The sequence below is a fragment of the Electrona antarctica genome, assembly GCF_951216825.1.
Source record: "Electrona antarctica genome assembly, chromosome: 6".
NCBI lineage: Eukaryota > Metazoa > Chordata > Actinopteri > Myctophiformes > Myctophidae > Electrona > Electrona antarctica.
This window is the reverse complement of record NC_136811.1, coordinates 35,736,521-35,757,351: the sequence shown is the minus strand read 5'-3', so window position 1 is coordinate 35,757,351 and position 20,831 is coordinate 35,736,521. Positions and strand designations below refer to the sequence as shown.

The following is a 20,831-nucleotide window of genomic DNA, read 5'->3' as shown; positions in this document are numbered from 1 at the left end:
CCGTCCCCACAGGGAGGAACTGTGAAGATAGTACACACTGTGAAGATGGTACACATCATGTTTTTCTGGATGTTGAGGAGGAAGCAATTATTTGTGAGTTACGTCCAGCTGGTTCTGAACATTGCAGATGTGAGAGGCTATGGTCTCCAGAGTGCTGTAGTCCAACATGGGGCTTTCAGAGCAACATGCTGTAAATAGTGATATCTCAAAAGCACCAGGTTCCTGGATCTTCACCAAACAGTGCTGGAGACTATATATTTGCACTGCTGTCATGGTACTAGTTTTAAATCTTTAAAGACCTAGACCATTAAGTTCTGCTTCTTCTCGTATGCCTTTGAAGTTTGAACCCATGGTTGGTTTGTTGATCAGTGTGCCAGCCATTTGGCATATGCCACATTGTTTGTGTGGTGGATTGGTGTTTATTTGTGTCGTGGGCATATCAAATGGTTCAACGTGTGCAGCCACTGTGTTGATATTTGAATTTGGGTAAACAGAAGCTGTGTTTTTAAAGGTTCCTCGCCAACGTATTGTGTGACAGAAAATGGCCCAACATACCCTCGACTCTGCTAGCCTTGTTTGAGAGGTCATTGCTCAAAAGCTGTCCGTTCTCTGGCCATAATACACATAAACAAACTTCCTGACTGTATCATTATCCTGACAGGCAATCTGTGAACCCATGTTAAGGAGCATTTGTTGATGTTTAACAGGGTTGATGTAACAACCTTGCTATCTGCTAAGTGTGTCTATCACAATAGATTCTACTCTATGGCTCCGAGACATGGACACTTTCAAAGAAACTAGAGAAACGGTTGGATGGCACTTACAGGGCCGCGGGAAGGTATTTACAGTAGGAGGTGCTGAACATTTAGGAGGGGGTGCGCACGTGTAAGCGCGTGCCGCAAAATGTGCGTGCACACACCTCGTGCACGCACATTTGTGCATTTTCACACGGAAAAGTGGCTTTTACTTTCCCTCTCTCCACACGCAAGTTATATGAACAAACATTTTGATCAATATTTTATTTCATTAAGACACTTCAGCTCAGATTGACCATTTATTGCAAAGCTATTGCATGTTAGTATGGCGGTGTGGCTCTGCTCATGTGATATCAGATGATCTGTGTACCTAGACACGGGTCTGATATCACATTTGATATCTCCGATTATCTGTGCACCAAGACACAGCTCTGATATCAACGATCCCCCAGAGCAGAGCCAAAGATACAATAATCCATGAACAACAATACACAATAACACATAAACACATGATTCAACACAATGAAACACATCAACACATGATTCAAGAAAAACAGAAGGGCCCAACAAATGATTTGTGGTTTGTCCGCAAACGTCTTTCCAAGTTCTCTTTCTTCACCATCACTGTTCAGTTCTTGCTGATGAGACAAATAATGACAGTAGAATAATGATGAGCGAGCTCTATCCAGTTCCATGTATGGTACACAAATACATATGGCTGAGATTTCTTGTTCTCAGTTCTCTGTTTGCTGGAAAGTTCTAGTCAAATGATTTGTGGTTTGCCACCAAGTTCCCTTTATTCACTATCACTGCATATAGTTGTACAATATGTCTTTTGTGTCATGCCGTTTGTTCCCAAGTCTTGTCTCATTAGTAGTAGCTTAATAAACAGGTCAATCCTGTGTTAATTCACTCTATCCCACTCATTTGTTAGTTTCAAGAGTAGTAGTGGTTTCCGTTAAGGTGAACAAGTATTGTGCCTGTGGGGAGGAGGTGCTCCATTTAACCCTATTCGACCTTTTTTTTCCCTGTACCATGGCAATACAAGCATCTCTTGAATAATATTTACTGGATACTGAAGTAATTGTAATCATCTCCTATCATGAGTGTGCAATCTGCACATATTCTTTCAATGTCTGATTCTGAAGGAACGATTTATACAATATATCTGCTCTGTTTGTTCGGTTGGAGTTCTTGTATTTTTGAAGTGTGGTATTTTTATGTCTAAAAAAATGTTCCACTTACTTTCATTTCCTCCTCCAACCGTTGGGGTTGTTATTATGGAACATTGTGGGGTCATAGATAATTGTCTGGTTCTGGGTGACCGCAGTGCTTGCTGAGGATATAAGCTTTTCCCTTGTTACTCAAGGGAACCAGCCCTTTCTGACCACAGGTTAGGGCTGGCACAGTGTTTAGTTCTCACTCTTTTCAGGTGAGGTCATCTCAGTCAACCAGGTTTTGACCTCTGCCTCATTTCAAGGTACAATAAGGCTCGACCAAGCCATTGTATTACAGAGTTATTTTGTTTGAATAGTCAAAGACAGAAGGGTTGAGGATTTGGTTACGTACAGTAATATCCTTGAACATAAAGATTACAATTAAAGTTCATCATTCTGTTGGGACTCGGTCCTTGTTTTACAAGGTCAAAGTTATTGCGCTTTCATCGCAAAGAACAAATTTACAATCTAACCCGATTTCTGCTTCAATGGACCATGGGAAAAATGCATCCATAATCCTATTGTATCAAAACATATGAACTATAAATCTCAATATTTCATAAAAATGAGAAAATCACAATAGAAAGCTGCACAAAATGTGCTAGTGACATCCTCCATTGGGAAATATGAACCCTTATTAGCTGCACTGTAAAATATCATTTTCAATTTAAACAGTTTTATGGCCCTTTTTTTTTCATACTTTCCTCCTCATGTCTTCCGCTTGAAAGGACTCTTCCCACCAAATTGAATGGAAAGTGCTTTGAAACAGTGGTCAATCATATCTGCTGATGCCATCTTTCTTTCCTCTGAGCAGCCACTCTTGTCTTTGCAGTAAAATCAGATTAAAAGACAACGCACCATAGTGTGCAGGTATTTTAGTACTGCATTTTCTACTCGGTTTTGAACTTCTGTGAAATATAGTATAATGCTAAGCTTAACCTGTACGGCTGTACCTGTACAACTACATGTTCATGCTTCCAGTGCCCCCCCCCCCCCCCCCCAGGATTAGCGCCCAGGATTACATTAGATAATTGACACTGGATGAAATAAAATGGGTTGCAAGATCGTGGGATAAAAAAGGAGTGCCCTTCACTGAAGCTTCATTTACAGTCAACTGAGTATACTTTATTTCTTATTTGTGTCCCGTTTTGGTCCTTAATTTATATGGACAAAATTCTAAATATTTGAATAACCAGTAGACATATTTATATTTTCATTAGTAGTGCACATCATAAGCAGCTATAGCTCTTTTATTTAAACTAATCTATCACATGATTGGAGTAATTGTGTCCTCAGAATTTGTGGACGAAATTTGAGTACGGAATGCGTCCGCACATATTGCACGCTGTCATTCTGCGCTGCGATTGGCTGAGCATCGCATAAGGGGTGTGCTACAGGGGACACCCATTATATACAAGTGGCAGATAGAGGGGGGGGGAGAGAGAAGGGGGGGGGGGGGGGGAAGAGGGAAGCCGAGAGAGAGGGGAGAGAGAGAGAATATGTACTAGTACTGTCAATACTAGGTTGGATGTCGGGAACGTCCATTTATACTGCTATGCGGCACTAATGTTATGCAAAGCTCAGCCAATCAGGTAAGCCGATGGGTTGGGTTAGCCAATCAGGCACGTATACTGTTTTAGCGGGCCAAATTTGATGTGTCGCTTCGCCAATCCATGAAACCAACGGTTTGGGTTGGGAAATCAGAAGCCGATGCATACAATCTTCCGAACACACCTCTTTCATAGATATTTGTGAATTTTCAGTGCTTGGAAATCGTTGTTCAGTCCACATGGTCAGTCCACATTGCTAATCAACAGACAGACAGACAAACTGGCAGACAGACAGACAGACACACACACCAGGGGCGCCTAACTTTGTTTCCAGGTGGGGGAGCACAGATTTGGACTCATATATGCGCGCGCATAGCGCGCGCGCAAAAATGCGCGTGCATGTGCCTCGTGCACGCGCGTTTTTGTGCATTTTCACACGGAAAAGTGGCTTTTACTTTCCCTCTCCACACGCAAGTTATATGAACAAACTGACAAAATGCATCATAAAAAGGCATAGGCCTATTTAGACTACACTTGGCAAGGCGCCGATATCAAAACAAAACATATAAATTATAGCCCTATTATACAACAGACGAGCTGACAGCGCAGTTGGGCTCGGCGACCCCGGTGTTGTATCATCATCATTCATCATAGATCCCTCCCCGTCAGAATCTAACATTAAATTGCAGCAGCATTCAGCAGTTCAGTTGGCACGGCGGCCATAGTAATTAGTAAATACTATATTATTTCTCACTGCAATAGTGACTATTAGAGAAATAATATAGTTAAATTGTAAATGCTTTACCTTAAACCCCAAATGTGCTCTTGCGCTCCGGGGTGGTTAATTCCCTCATCATGGCATTTACTGTATATCCAACGTGAGTTACGTGTCCAGAATGTCATTATGTAGGCTACGTGAGATGGACACTGCTGCTTGTGCTGCTACTGCTGCTGCTGCTGTTGTTGTTTTTATTATTGTCCTCCTCCTCCGACGACAACGGACTCAACGTTAGCACATGAAGGCCAAGGGTTCATGAACTAGACTTGATTTGGGCTTGGACCCACCAAATAAATCACTCATTCTCTTCTGAGCCATGTTGACAACAACAACACACACATTCAGGCTGACCAGAGAAATTCAAATCCGTGCGCCCCGTGCGTAAAGGTAACCGGAAATAGCGTCAGCAGCAGAGCAGTAGCCTCGGAAACCCAGACGTTTTTATTTCCAGGGAGAAAAAGCAGAGCAGAGACGATGATAAAAAAAAAAAAACCCAAAAAGTCACACAAATGTAGTTAAAGAATACTATTTATTTTATCCTCCAACCAGTCCACTTTTTATTTATATAAATAACGTGACATTATATATTTTTTTAAATTTCCCTTTTTTTTGGTAGGCTACTGCACATTCATGTCATGAATAATAATTTAAGAAATCATAGCAGATTATATGAGTTAAAAAAAAGGGATCTCAATTCCACAGCTGTGGGAAAAAACTTCCAGCTGTAGTACAGTCATGGCCGGCCTGTAGATGGCCACCAAAAAAAAGAAAAAGCTTATTCTGGTATTTCACACAGGTGTTGCCAAATAACTAATTATCAGATGCGGACGCGCATATGACATATCTAGGTCATATCAATTTAATCAGCAGAGCAGTGCTGCTTCTCTCTCTGAGTCTGCACACACTGACTGACCAGCTAAAATGTATGCCTACTTTAAAACATATGACAAACCTTGAATTAATTCTTCTGAAAACTAGCAGCAAGCACAAAGTAAGTGATTCACACAGGTGGGCAAGCCGGGCATTATTGGATGCAATGCGCGAATTAGTAGCCTATTTATTTTTTAACACGCAGCATCCCTCTCTCCGCGCGTGCTGCGCTCACACACAGACAAACACCCTCTCCTCCTCTCTCTCTCTCTCGCTGTCGCGCACCGTGCACTTCGAGCGTGCCGGCGGCCGGGGGGTGGGGAGGGAGGGAAAGTGGGGTCGCAATGCGACCCCACTTTTTAATCTGGTGTCGCAGCTGCTCCGTTTGCTCCATGGCTCAGGCGCGCCTGGCACGCACACACACACACACACACACACACACACACACACACACACACACACACACACCATAAAATATTGTATATTGATCGTCACGCAAAGTCACCTTACAAAACATGTATTTGTTTTTCTATAAATAGCCACTGCATGGCTTTTGGCTTTGTCTAGACTCTAGAAAGATATGCTAATAATGGAGGCACACGCTCTATTTACAGTACCTTGTGTAATTAAATAACCCTGGGAAATGAGTAGTTACACCTGTACCTATAGAAAAAGAGTGATTCTGGCAACAAATGTTGTTGCTGATAAGTTTCACTACACTACTTTTTCAACAAATAGACAGTCTATATATATGTTCCAAACAATTCTATTCTAAACAGCCTGCAGCCAGATGGTTTTGGGTAAGTCCGAGGTGGACATTTCTGATGCGGCCATGTTGTTGACAGCCCTGGTGATTCTGTTTATTCTAACCTCGTATCACAAGTCCCACTAATAGCAGCTCTGCTCTTTAAAGGACGTCTATATCTAGCCGTTCAGGCCCAAAGCCATTAATCAGTCAGTCTGTAGTCCCGTACATTGATTATATGTGAGGTAATGGAATTATGCTGAAGCTGTCTCACCACATTCTGTGCTGTTGTACGGTACCGCCGTGGCTAACGTGCATCCGAGTCACCGGTCATACTGAGGCTTGTTTACTGTCTTATCAAATGCTGCTCTTGCAGTGTAATTTGTATGCTTTAAGCTTAAGGGTACTGTAATAGGAAATGGTGGCCGTGGTTACTAATTAAAATGGCACCATTAAGTCATACGCAGTCAGAAATAAGGTTGATTACGCCATATTGTGTAAGTTGTGCGTCTAGCACTAGTGTAGCCACTGCCGAAGTGTCAATTGTAGTTTTCAAAGATGATGAATCAATGGAAATCATGGAAACTGTGTGGCTAATAACAGAAGCTGAATGATCTCAGGGCTCGGCCAATTAAAGTACAGAGTAATGTGTTCAGCCGCAGGGGGTGCTTATCTTTGGTCCGACGTACTAATAGTCCGACACCCTATACCCCAAACCCTAACCTAACCCTAACCGCACACGGAAGCCACAGGTGAGTCTTAAGCCCTAACCACACCAAAGGGTCAAGACGGTTTTAGCGTTGTCCCTGCGGCGTTATATGTCTTGTTGCCCCACGTTGCCCCACGTTGCCCCACGTTGACCCTAGTGATTCAACGCATGGAATTCAATGGCCCAAACCACACAAGGGTCAAGACTGTTTTAGCGTTAACTCCTTGCAACTGTTTGGACCCAAGGAGTTGCATGGTGACCCTTTGGTGTGTTAGGGCTTTAACCGGCCACGCATGTGTCTTAATCGGCCACGCATGTCGGAGCCAAGGGTGAGTCTTAACCGGCCACGTATGTCGGACTGTTGTTGGGTACGTCGGACTAACGTATGCCCCTCAGCCGCAGGTAGTAGAACACAGAATGTTAGCACAGTGAAATCAGTAACGGCCTGTTATCTTTTGAACGGAAAGGGTAAAGGCCAAAACAAATTAACAAAGGTAATGCTGGACATGGCCTCATGTGCCTTGAACTTCAACATTCAGATTAGATATGAAGGTAAAATTTGACTCATCTCAGTTTTACATTCCTATTATCTAATATTTGTGTGTGTGTGTGGTGTGGTGTGGTGTGGTGTGGAGTGGTGTGGAGTGGATGCGCAAGCACGCATGTGTGTTGCTGGATTGCTGCTCTACTGTTTTCATATTTACCTACCGCCTGTGTTTCATACTCATGCATATATCCGATCTCGCCCATCCTTATCCGTGCACCAGTCCACTGTAGCATCTGTTTGGCTAGAGTCCACTCCACACCCCCTCCCACTCCTCCAGCCGTGCAGACAGTTGTTAAGACAAACAGATGTGCTCAGTACTCCTCTGCTCTTCTCTCCTCTCCTCTCCTCTCCTCTCTGCTCCCCTCCTCTCTGTGTGCGTCCCTTGAGGAGACACTGCTGATGTGGATGTTATTGTTTAAAAAGAGGAGCTCCTCCTGTCTGTGTGGCAGGGCGGGGGTTAACCTCCCCCCGGGAGGCCACGTCTCCATAAATCTTTGCCCTGACTGCATGTTCCTGATCTGGCACAAGTTAGGAGAGAACCCCCCCCCCCCCTCCCCAATGCCGTCTGTTGGAGGGGATATGGGGGCTCTCCCTCGCTGCACTACGAGAGACCCACAAAACACTTCAGGGGATCCAGAGATAACATCAACAGTGGCCTGCAGGTCACCGTGCTCTTGCACACTCTGTCTCGTGTACTGCGTCTCTGCGGTTCTGTGTGTATGTGGGATTTTATATGCACCCAAACTTGTATTATCCGCACCTGTGCGCGGCTGTCCGTATCTCTGCAGCGCTGTCTGTGTGAGTTCAGGCCACAGCTTGTGTACACTGACTACAGCTTGACAAAGTGAGGAGTCAAGTGCTGATAACGAGTATCTCAGCGACACCGTCAGGCAGCTGAGCTCAGCAGCAGTCTGCTGCCCTCATGTGCTCTGGCAGCCTCACAGAGACAGACACACTTCCCCATGTTGACAGACAAAGCAATTTCCACTGCTGACAACTGCTGAGTGATGACAGTCTGATTGGAGGAGGCGTGTGAATGAACATGGTTGTCCCTCCTATTCCATAAACACAATGTGTACCATAACATACAAATGCACTGAATGTGCATTATCTGTGCTATATGGTTTTGAATGGGACAGAATAAAATAACAGATCATCAAAATGTCATTGGAATAAACAAACAAATATAATTTAGTATATATATAGTTTTAGTGGTGCAGCCACTCCATTGCGTAGCTATGTGTGTGTGTGTGTATATATACGTGTGCGTACGATCCGGGGACCCCCCCGCCCCCGGGGACCCCCATATGGTAACTTTGTCATTTCTAGACCGTTTCCTGTGGGTCTGGAAGTTCCGGGGACCCCCAGACGGAATTGCACCACTCAGTTCACACGGGTGTGATTTTTTTTTTAAAGGTTTTCTGACTTCAATAGGCCTTATGCAGCCGACACTTCCGCGTTCAGCTTGGGCCGCCGGAACGCTTCCGGTCGGGAGCAACTCATTCACTGTGAACGTACGGTCGTGATTTTGTAGGAATAAAGTTCAGTACTTTATACAACACTTTCATTTGATAATGTGATGCCATAGTTTTTCATAGTTTGTATTATTTGTGTTGCGACGTTGACATGATGACATGAGTTAGAAACGTCTTAAATCTCCTGTTAAAAACGAGAGCTCTTCATGTATTTCTCCGTTGTTGCCATGTCCGCTTGTTATAAGCGAATTGGGGCTTGGCTTCTTTTCATAGACCTGCTTATTTCTCTCACACAATTTGGCGACACCTACCTCTCGTCTCCAGCTGTTATACACAGCAGTGTAAACAACTGGTGTTGCCAGATTGTTGCCAAGTCGCTTATAACAAGCGGACATGGCAACAACGGAGAAATACATGAAGAGCTCTCGTTTTCAACAGGAGATTTAAGACGTTTCTAACTCATGTCATCATGTCAACGTCGCAACACAAATAATACAAACTATGAAAAACTATGGCATCACATTATCAAATGAAATAGTGTTGTATAAAGTACTAACTTTATTCCTACAAAATCACGACCGTACGTTCACAGTGACTGAGTTTCTCCCGACCGGAAGCGTTCCGGTGGCCCAAGCTGAACGCGTGTCGGCTGCATAAGGCCTATTGCACAAAAGAACCTGAACACACAGATCTGATTCAGTGGATTTTCTGTGGTCTGGGGTTTTCTGAATAATTAGGCTGTGCCTGGCTGTGGACACTGATGTAACGGTCCACAAATCCCGCCCCCTCTTCTGCCCCTCCCCACCCCATGACCATGATTGACAGGCAAAGTGCCATCTGTTGGCTAAAATAAGGCCTTTTTCCATTGCATCTGAAGAAGCTTTAGAACCAGAGAGAAAAACACCTGGCATGTCATACTGGAGTGCATTTTTCTGTTAAAACCGTTTAATGCACTTTTGAAGGACCATGGCAAAGACTTTAAATGTTGTTAAAATAATGTCATTATACCTTGAAGAATAGAATACACTTAATAAAATGATATGAAATGGAGTTAATATTCGAATAGGTGCTTTACCTCACCCGTGCAGCTTTTAACACACTGTTAGCGAGAGCCGTAAGTGGGCCTGACCAGGGTTATAGTGTGTTTGGTTTACTGTGTGTGACTGAGCTGTGTGGACAGCATGAAGCACGGCAGTGGCAGAGGGGAGCCGGCCCACAGAGAGCACAGCCCAGCCCATTGTGTTTAGGTTGGCACCCCATCCAAGTGCCCTCCAATCCAAACACTGGAAAGCTGTTCACAGCCCATTACCCACATGACTGACATGGCATCCCACCACTCACAACAGGGACTGTGCTGTTAATGCCAGGGTTTGTCACAGAGGGTGCTGATTTCAACGTTTGATTGATATTGCTGTAAAACGGTTTCATAAGGCAGGTATTTGAAAGGGTTGAGTGGTTAAAGAGAGTCATTCAACTTTCTTTCTACAATCTAATGGAGGTGTGTGTGTGTTTTTACCACTCATACCTGTTTATTGACACTGTTATCCAATGCTTTACTTGATATAGCCATTGCCACTTATCACTGGTTCCCATTGCACTTCGATTTATGGCGTTCAATAGGACGTTGTTGTAATTTTATGACATATGTTATGTAAGCACTGTGTTTGGCAGGTTTCAGCATGGACAAACAGTTAAACACTAACTCTCACATGATTTCTCTCTACATATCACATGACCATGACTGCTGATTATGAATTATAGGAGGCATACATTATTTGATTGAAGATCATACAGTATTACATCAGCTTGCTTTGTCTATCTGTCTGTGTCTGTGACATAACTGTTATTTCAAACTAACAAGGTCTGCTCACATTGGCATTATTGTCCCCATTATTCTTGAGAAATCAATCGCAGATCGACCCCACTAGAGGCCAGCCCATATGGACGCATGGTCCTCAGTGCCTTCTGCTCTTGTTGGGAAAGTGGGCTCTGTGGCATTGGTTCTCATCATTAACAGGGCTTCCCTCCTGAATAGGCCTTGCCAAACTATGCAGTGTCCCGCCGAGCACAGAGATGAGGACATGGGCTTGCAGTGAAGCCTAGCGGTTCCTACTTCCTATCAATGACAACGAGCATCAATCTTTTCCCCACCCCCCCAGCCCGGGACTCCACCATGCAGGAGTCCAGTGAGGGGGGGGGGGGGGGGGGAGAAAAAAAGATTCGGGCTGTTGGAATTAAACAAAGGCTAGATTATACTCTCTCTGTCTATCTATGTATCTTAGCAAGAGAGTTTGTTTCAAACCCATTTTATGAACAGAATAAAGTATGAAAAGGTATCCATTTATAGGACTTAGTTTCTTTCTTAGTATCTGTTATGTTTATCATCATTAACTAATTCCGTTCTAATTTTCATTCAAAATCTCTCTCCTTGTCTCAACTTGTCCCGTATCTTCTCTGCACAATAATTTATTGTCTCCACCAGGCCGAAGGCATGGGGGGAGAGTATGTTTTGCACTCCGTCCGTCTGTCCGTCCGTGTGTCCGTCTGTGGACAGCTAATCTCTGTCACCGTTGCCTTGATCACAGCCACACTCTGAACACACACTCCCTGGATGGCAGAGCTGAACCTCTGCCCCAAAGTTTTCACATTGGCCTGTTATAGCGCCACCAGGAGGCCGCTTTTTGCAAAACACATTTTTTTACAGTACACCTACAGATTTTGTCCAAACATCACAGGTCTTTCAGATTGGCTAAGATTGTGCTCCATTTCAAACAAAGCCGCAAATCATGAACACATTGTGTGATTTCCGTGAAATTTTGCTTGCACATTCCCACTGCCCCCTCCACCCCCCACGCTGTATCCAAGGCTTGACAAATTCCACGTCCTCGCGAGGCTCCTTGATTGGAAATGGTTGACCATGCTCTGCTGGCTGACGGCTGTTATAATTAGGGTCAGATTGTAACGCCGCACGTAATATGCACACCTTCAAACTCACTTTCTTTGTGGCGTGTTTGTTCAGGTGGCGTAGTCTTGACCCATTGGGTTTTATGGTAGCCGGTCTCAATAGAATTCACAAGTTTATTAAACAGTGAAAGAGGCATACCGGTATGTATTGTTCAAGACGTGTCTTTTGAATGATCTCTCAAAATAGAATGGCGTTGTCCCAGAGAGAGAGAGAGAGAGAGAGAGAGAGAGTGTGTGCGTGCATGTGTGCATGTCTTTGTGAATGTGCTTCAGGCCATGACATTACTGTACTTCCTTTCATCTACTAAACTTGTTGATCCCATGCCTTGGTATCTAGTACATTTTACTTTACTTACTTAAATTATTTTATTATCATCCATTGCGTAATCACACATCAAGCCTGCTAGATGGAACTTTAACCCAATTTAATAAACTTCAACTGCTTTTATTGAAATGTATACATTACTATAGATAGCCTATATGAGTCTTTGCGGTCCCGCAATATTTGAAGGTTACTGCACTCATGTATGGCCAAAGGAGCCAACGTGTCTGGTAGGTGCCAAAACGCACACGCTAGACAGGGTGGTCCGGAAAAGGGCCGGAGATCCAGTGAAACTTAACAAGCATGTTCCTTTTGAATGTTAAAATGAAGTGTAACACTGATATTAATGTAGCAAGTATCACAACACAGCAGAGGAATGTAAACTGGAGCACTGGGAGCCCAGGCTGGACTTTAACCAGCTGCAGCCCTTATACCCCTGCTGTCATAATATGCCTAGTGACCCCCCCCCCCCCCCCCCCACCAATGGCCAGCCAGGCTAATGCCTAATTTATATTCTGTCGTATGACAGTGCCCCACACTGAATATAGCCGATATACAATCTCACAACATGTCGCGATGTGACGTGTCGTGAGTTTGTAGATTGTCTACGTTTGGCACGGAACACTGCCGTACAACGAAGTACTGTAACTGGCTTAACATTAGCTTTTCATCAAGACTGTACTAGCAGGACCACAATGACTCCTTCTGTGGATGGAGGTGTCTGGTTACTCATCCGGGGGTTGATTTTCTGAGATAAATCACTTGTCGCGCTGATGCAGAGGCAGCTGGATGTGTGCGGAGCAAGTGCTTGAACGATCGTGTGGAAAGTTGTGTGCCTGCTGTTTGCTCTTAATGAGAGACTGTATGTATTACTCATAGGTGATAGCCTCATGAATTTAAAGTTTTCTTTGGGCACTTGGGACTGTGGTGATTTAAGTTGTATCTTTCTCTCGGTCTCTTACTGTGTGTGTGTGTGTGTGTGTGTGTGTGTGTGTGTGCATTTCTCAGAGGTGGCCCTCTTTTGGGCAGCCCACCAGGTACACCACAGTTCAGAGTACTTCAACCTCCCCACTGCTCTCAGACAGTCTCTCACGCAGCAGTACTCATCATGGGTAAGTAAGGGTTCCGCTCCAATGTAACGGTTGGTGTAGTTACAGGGTAAGGGTTCCGCTCCAATGTAACGGTTGGTGTAGTTACAGGGTAAGGGTTCCGCTCCAATGTAACGGTTGGTGTAGTTACAGGGTAAGGGTTCCGCTCCAATGTAACGGTTGGTGTAGTTGCATGGTAAGGGTTCCGCTCCAATGTAACGGTTGGTGTAGTTACAGGGTAAGGGTTCCGCTCCAATGTAACGGTTGGTGTAGTTACAGGGTAAGGGTTCCGCTCCAATGTAACGGTTGGTGTAGTTACAGGGTAAGGGTTCCGCTCCAATGTAACGGTTGGTGTAGTTACAGGGTAAGGGTTCCGCTCCAATGTAACGGTTGGTGTACAGTTGGAGGCCATCGATATTGTCCTTTTCTTTTTGCTGAGGTTTGCGTGATCTGCGCAAAACCCCTTTTGGTGTTTTAAACATTATGTTATAATTTAGCTATTGAAAAATAGCAGATAGCAAAGATAGCAGACCTACAAGCTCGTAGCGCGCCACCGAGTGGCGCGCTACGAGCTTGTAGGTCTGCTATTTTTGAAAAATCGTGAAAATATTTATTTCAGAAAACTGGATTTAGAAGGATTTTTTAAAATTTTGAGGTCAGGCCTAAATGGGTCAAATGATAAGGGACAATATCGGTGGCACCCAACTGTAGTTACAGGCAAGAGGACTTGATAGCACGACTCTTATTAAAAAAAGTGTTTACTTGCAGAGGATCCGTACACACAGTAGTCAGTCAATCGAAAGGAGAAGATGAAGGAAAGGTTCAGGTAAACGAAGCAGAGATGAAACAAAAAAAAACAAGACAGAAATCTGGATATGCAAACAAATCTGGCAAGGGGATTACAAAGGCCATATCCGGGAAATTAAGCAGAGATTAAAAAGAAGTGAAGTGAGGGGCGCTCTTATCATCATACCAGAGCCTTAGATATAGACAGAGTTACGCAAACTGCGCTCACTTCATGGGGCCAGTCCAATGGCGGCTCTCGTAGACACCCAAGTGGACGAGCGCATCACTGCATGCCTGGCTGACATCTCACAATGGATGTCTTCTAACCACCTTAAGCTGAACCCAGACAAGACTGAGCTTCTCTTCTTCCCAGCTCCTGCCCTATGCGGGAGCTAACTATTTCCGTAAACAATGCCCTGGTAACGTCTGTCCCAACAGCCAGGAACCTTGGTGTTGTCCTGGACAGTCAGCGCTCGTTCAAAACACACATCACAGCTGTCACCCGATCCTGTAGGTTTACACTCGAAATCGACCGTTCCTCACCCAGGAGTCAGCCCAGCTCCTAATCCAGACCACAGTATTGTCAAAACTTGACTATTGTAACTCCCTCCTTACTGGCCTACCGGCATGTCCAACTGATCCAAAATGCCGCAGCTCGCTTGGTCTTCATTTCAACCAGCCAAAATTCTCACACGTCTCCCCCCTCCGCTCCCTCCATTGGCTCCCGGTCGCTGCCCGCACAGAATACAAAACTCTGATGCTGGCATTCAAAGCAACCAAAGGTATGGCTCCCCCATATCTTGCAAGTATGATCGAACCCTACAAACCCTCCCGTGCACTCAGATCAGCCAACGCTGGTTTGTGATTTGCATTATATTCTCATGAATAGCACACCATAGAGTCTGTACCCTATAGGGCACTCCCACAATACATGAATAAGTGTACCGGGGTCCTCACCACACCTCCAGCAAACCGGACTCTCTCTGAGCTTAATTAGCCTTGAACAATCTTGTCGGAGTCCAGTAGACGCTTAAATTCTCATTGATAGGATATTGTATATCGGTCCTTCTGATGGTACCTTCTACTTAAAATGTTATTTATTGAGAATGACATTCTGTAGGAAATATAGTTAAACTCCCGGCCCTTACATTACCAAGGGGGCTTTTAATTAACACATTGCACCTACTGTATGTCTGTATTTTAATTAGCTATGTGTTTTATTGTTTTATTTTCATATTATTTAAAAACAATTATTCACTGTACAGTGGTCAATTGTGCTTCATAAATGAAGTTGGATTGGATTGATTGGATTAACAATGATGTCCTGCTCTTCTTAGATCTTCTATCTGCCTTTGGCTCTTGCTGTGCCTCCGTCTGTCTTCGCTGTCCACATCCAATTCAACCTGCTCTACCAATTCTGGATCCACACAGAGGTAAACACACAGGGTCCACCGACAAAGATTCAATTCTGTGATGAGGTTTTCAGCGGTTTTGGGTGAAAGTCAGAAGGATCAGAAGGAGGTTATGAAAAGTCTTAGACGTCCAAAATATTTTTGAGATGTCATGGTAGTTTATTCATGAGCACGTACTGTATGAGGTTTGTTAAAAGTGAAGCGTGGCTGCTTGTTGTAGGCCTATGTGCCCCTGGGGGAAACATTAACCTCAAAGTGAAGCATGGCTGCTTGTTGTAGGCCTATGTGCCCCTGGGGGAAACATTAACCTCAAAGTGAAGCATGGCTGCTTGTTGTAGGCCTATGTGCCCCTGGGGGAAACATTAACCTCAAAGTGAAGCGTGGCTGCTTGTTGTAGGCCTATGTGCCCCTGGGGGAAACATTAGCCTCAAAGTGAAGCATGGCTGCTTGTTGTAGGCCTATGTGCCCCTGGGGGAAACATTAGCCTCAAAGTGAAGCGTGGCTGCTTGTTGTAGGCCTATGTGCCCCTGGGGGAAACATTAACCTCAAAGTGAAGCATGGCTGCTTGTTGTAGGCCTATGTGCCCCTGGGGGAAACATTAACCTCAAAGTGAAGCATGGCTGCTTGTTGTAGGCCTATGTGCCCCTGGGGGAAACATTAACCTCAAAGTGAAGCGTGGCTGCTTGTTGTAGGCCTATGTGCCCCTGGGGGAAACATTAAGTGAAGCATGGCTGCTTGTTGTAGGCCTATGTGCCCCTGGGGGAAACATTAGCCTCAAAGTGAAGCATGGCTGCTTGTTGTAGACCTATGTGCCCCTGGGGGAAACATTAACCTCAAAGTGAAGCGTGGCTGCTTGTTGTAGGCCTATGTGCCCCTGGGGGAAACATTAAGTGAAGCATGGCTGCTTGTTGTAGGCCTATGTGCCCCTGGGGGAAACATTAACCTCAAAAACACATGTCCTGATTGCAGCAGTCCCAAGAGAAAGTTGTGGCTTGCCAAAACAAATCTTTCAACATTTGAATCAGCTATTAAAGAGCAACAAATAAAGTACACTTTTAATAAAAAGAAAAACATGGAAACAATATTGACCATGACAAGCAACGTTTTATTTTATAATAATAATAATAACTAGAACTGCACTCTGTCGAGTGCCTACTTGCTTGTTGCACACAAGTAGGCCATAAATGTCCTACTAGTGCGCAAGCAGAGTAAGTGCTGTAGACCGCTATAAACGTTCAAATCTTAGTCTCACATATTGAGTTATTAGATTTAGCTATTTGCTACGTACCTTCTGAAGGAAAAAAAGTAGTATTTTTAAGTATGGTAAAATCATCGTTACGTCACCGTCAACTATACCCTGGCATTGGTACATATATTCATCACGTCATATGTCCATATATGTGTACATGTATGTATATGTAGAGTGGTTGGTGGTATAATGTGATCGGCTGGGTGGTTTGATGCGTATGTACTTGACACTGAAACGTATCATCATTACGTCACCATCGTCAACCAATTATACCCTGGCATTGGTACATAATCTTCATCACGATTCATGGAAAACATACCTGCACGATCAGCTTCCGTATGTCCGTATGACATCATATCACGTGCATTCTAAGGGACATTGGTACATATCTTCATCACGTCATGGGACATATGCTTCGTAGCATGACAAAAACACACCTGCACGGTCAGCTTGGGGCCAGCATATGACGTCATAACATGTGCTGGCCCCAAACACACGCATCGTAGCACCTGACTGAAAACATGACTTGCACGCTCTGCTTGCGCAAGTAATAACTATAACTGCACTCTGTCGAGTGCCTACTTGCTTGTTGCACACAAGTAGGCCATGAATGGCCTACTAGTGCGCAAGCAGAGCGTGCAAGTACCGTAGACCGCTACAAACTTTCAAATCTCAGCCTCTCTGTGAAAGAACATTTGCAATATTGAATTATTAGGTTTAGCTATTTGCTATGTACCTTGCTTTTGGAGGAAAAAAGTAGTATTATGTTGGTAATGATTACTTATGCCTGTTATGGCAGTGGTGTCAGATTACATACATGTATACATAGGGGCATTACCTTTAGTCCACCCGACACTGAAACATGTCATCGTTACGTCACCATCGATAACCATTGGTACATATATTCATCACGTCATATGCTCATATGTCTATATATATGTCTATATGTATGTTGTATATGTAATTTCTGAGTTGAATAGTGGTATAATGTGGTTACTCGGGTGGTTTGATGCATGTCCCTTTAATCCACCCAACACTGAAACATATCATCATTACGTCACCATCGTAAACCAATTATACCCTGGCATTGGTACATATCTTCATCACGTCATGGGACATACGCTTCGTAGCAAGGTCTGCTTCCGTCTGTACCGTGCCAGCATATGACGTCATATCATATGCTGCTAAGGGACATACGCATCGTAGCACCTGACTGATAACATTACTTGCACGCTCTGCTTGCGCAAGTAATAATTAATATTAACCCGGTTTTCACACACACTCCCTGGATGCCAACGATGAACCTCTGCCCCAAATTTTCCAGAACGGCCTGTTATAGCGCCACAATGGGGCCGACTTTTTTGCTATTACTCCTCCAGATTCTGTCCAAAAATCCTGCAAAACGTTACACACTATCTCTATAGTCATGTGTTTAAGGCGGATCTGTCCGATATTTCATATTCCATCCTAATTGGCTAACATTGGCTTTCAAAGTTTGCAGGATTGGCCTTGAACAAAATAAATCATGAACGCAGCGTGCAATTTACGTGAGATTTTTCACTGACTTTCCTACTAGGCTGAGTAATGTATCCCACCCTTTTCACATTGGCCTGTTATAGCACCACCAACAGGTGGATTTTTGCAAAACACATTTTTGGAACAAAATCCCTCAAATCATCCAATTGCCATCCAAGGCGTAAGAAGAAATGGCACCCTTTTCACATTGGCCTATTATAGCGCCACCAGGAGGCTACAACCTGACCTGCCCTGGTGGAGACCTGTGCCCGAGGGACACTTTATCTAATTATTATTATTATTATTATTATTATTGCGACCGAAGGTAGCAGTTAACTATGGAATCGCGCATTTCCCTTCAGTTTGTGTGTTGGGTACGTGACATCATCAGAGATGGAGCATGTGACATCACGTGACATAGTCAGGGATGGAGATCCCTGATGTCATACTTACTTACTTACTTACTAACACTACATTTCAACGTGTTCTGTGATCTGCTATGTTTGGCGAATGTTGCCCCCAGAATAGGGATGCTAGGGTTGAAGTGATTAATGTATGATATACTCCTTGGAAGAGTCACACTGTCCAAATATTACAATAGCCAAAGTGATGCACATACAACAATCAACTAGTATTTATGCTGCATGAATTATATATTTCCATATATATGTTTTGTGTGTAGTCAAAAAGATACTGTGGCTGAGCATAAATTGGGTTTATAGTCTAGCTATCTCACTCTCCTCCCTGTGTTATTGTACAGACTACTAAAGCTGGCCTTTATAGACCCAAGGCTGCAATGGAACCTGTATTTAATAAAAAATAATGAGATTTTATGAAATATTCCAAACAGAAGCACAACCACTCTCCCGCCCTTTAAAGTGACTGGGAGTATCACTTTTACAATCCCCTGGATCGTTAGTGGAAATGAAGGGATTTGGAACACCTTCCATCTTTTAGTATGCTATTAGCGAAAACAGTCATAACAGTCACAATTTTTTGAAGGGATGTAATTTATGCCTCCTTTATGGACTTTTTTTTGACGTCATGTAATTTATTGGCACACTAGTCCCACACCGTTCCAGCCACAGAGGCTGGAGTGAAGTGGTGGAGACCTTTTTCATTCAAGATAAAACTCTCAGAGCTCACTTGCCAGACGCAGTCATTACATGGAAATAATGACTCACTGAGAAATTCTGTCCAGCCGTGCACATTTCCCCAGATTGAGAGGTCTGTCTTGTCGACTCGAAACATCAAAATCTCTGTAAAAGTCACACCCAAAGGGAAACCTGATCTGTCTGAAATATAGGCTCCATGTGATGAGATCTCTAGTGTGTGTGTGTGTGTGTGTGTGTGTGTGTGTGTGTGTGTGTGTGTGTGTGTGTGTGTGTGTGTGTGTGTGTGTGTGTGTGTGTGTGTGTGTGTGTGTGTGTGTGTGTGTGTGTGTGTGTGTGTGTGTGTGTGTGTGTGTGTGTGTGTGTGTGTGTGTGTGTGTGTGTGTGTGTGTGTGTGTGTGTGTGTGTGTGTGTGTGTGTGTGTGTGTGTGTGTGTGTGTGTGTGTGTGTGTGTGTGTGTGTGTGTGTGTGTGTGTGTGTGTGTGTGTGTGTGTGTGTGTGTGTGTGTGTGTGTGTGTGTGTGTGTGTGTGTGTGTGTGTGTGTGTGTGTGTGTGTGTGTGTGTGTGTGTGTGTGTGTGTGTGTGTGTGTGTGTGTGTGTGTGTGTGTGTGTGTGTGAGACCACACACAATTTTGTCTTTAGTTGAACTATGCTATATGACTATATCCAAGACCAAAATACACTCTGAATTCGCTCAGTTGCATATAGGTGCCCTCCTACATACTGCAGGAGGGCACACATATTTGTAAGACCATGAATGTGTGTGTTTTGCAGAAGAATGTAAATTGCAGTAAACATTATCAGTAGAATTAACGTGCCTCTGGTTTGGCACCTTTCCTCCTCCGTCTGTTTGTTGTGCTTCCAGACGTTTATTGTTCTTTCCGATGAGAAGCTTGGCCACCTCACTTAGTCCATGGCTCATGGAGCTTAGGACCTGGACAGCTCATTTAACAAGAAACCACTTGAGCAAAAAAAATCACACCCGTGTGAAGTGAGTGGTGCAGGTAGAGAAATTACAGTTACCATGTGGGGGTCCCCAGGGGTGGGGGGGGGGGGGGGGGTGGAGTTCCAGACCCACAGGAACGCGCCCAGGGGGCCAGGCCGGTTCCGGCGTGCCGCCCCACGTCCGAAACGGTTGAGAAATTACAGAGTTACCGTGTGGCGGTCCCTCTACTGTACCCTCTACTGTACTGTACTGTCACTGTACTGTACTGGCACACCCGAAAGCATCATATATATATATATATATACAGTTAATACGTGCGTGTGTGTTTGTGTGCGGTAGGTTGCGCACAGGTGGTGAAAAACAACCATGCTGTTTTCGTGCTCATACCCAGACACCCACCCACACACACACACACACACAGCTCCGTAAGGGAGTGGTTGCACCACTCAAAAAGAGAGATAATATTGTCTGAAAGTATGTTCTTACTGTAGGTATCACTTATACAATTTGAAAGGGGTGCATTACCAAAATATATATCAATGTGCACCTAGAAAATGGTAAATGTCTACAAATTGGCTTTCACTGGGAAAAGTCCACACTTAAAGAAGTGCAGTGTATCCGGGCACTCCAACAAACAATTTGTTTATGAATGGGAAGCCAGCAGGATTTTATCCTTGTCACTGCACTAACAACTCCTACTGGTTGGTCAGGGGCCAGGGCCCCTGTCCATAGTAGAGGGGAACTGGGGGAGATACTGTGAGCGTCCTCTCACATTACGCTGCCATTGAAAT

The 20,831-nt window shown here is 44.2% G+C and overlaps 1 protein-coding gene across 2 annotated transcripts in view; it reads left to right on the top strand.

Moving 5' to 3' along the window:
• Positions 1 to 20,831, top strand: part of agmo (alkylglycerol monooxygenase) — a 53,764-nt gene that overhangs the window by 8,893 nt on the left and 24,040 nt on the right. For both annotated transcript variants that reach the window (XM_079504194.1, XM_079504195.1), the window contains exons 5-6: positions 12,941 to 13,044; positions 15,144 to 15,239. In XM_079504194.1, the coding sequence (XP_079360320.1) occupies positions 12,941 to 13,044; positions 15,144 to 15,239 (200 nt within the window). The remainder of the gene's footprint in view (positions 1 to 12,940; positions 13,045 to 15,143; positions 15,240 to 20,831) is intronic.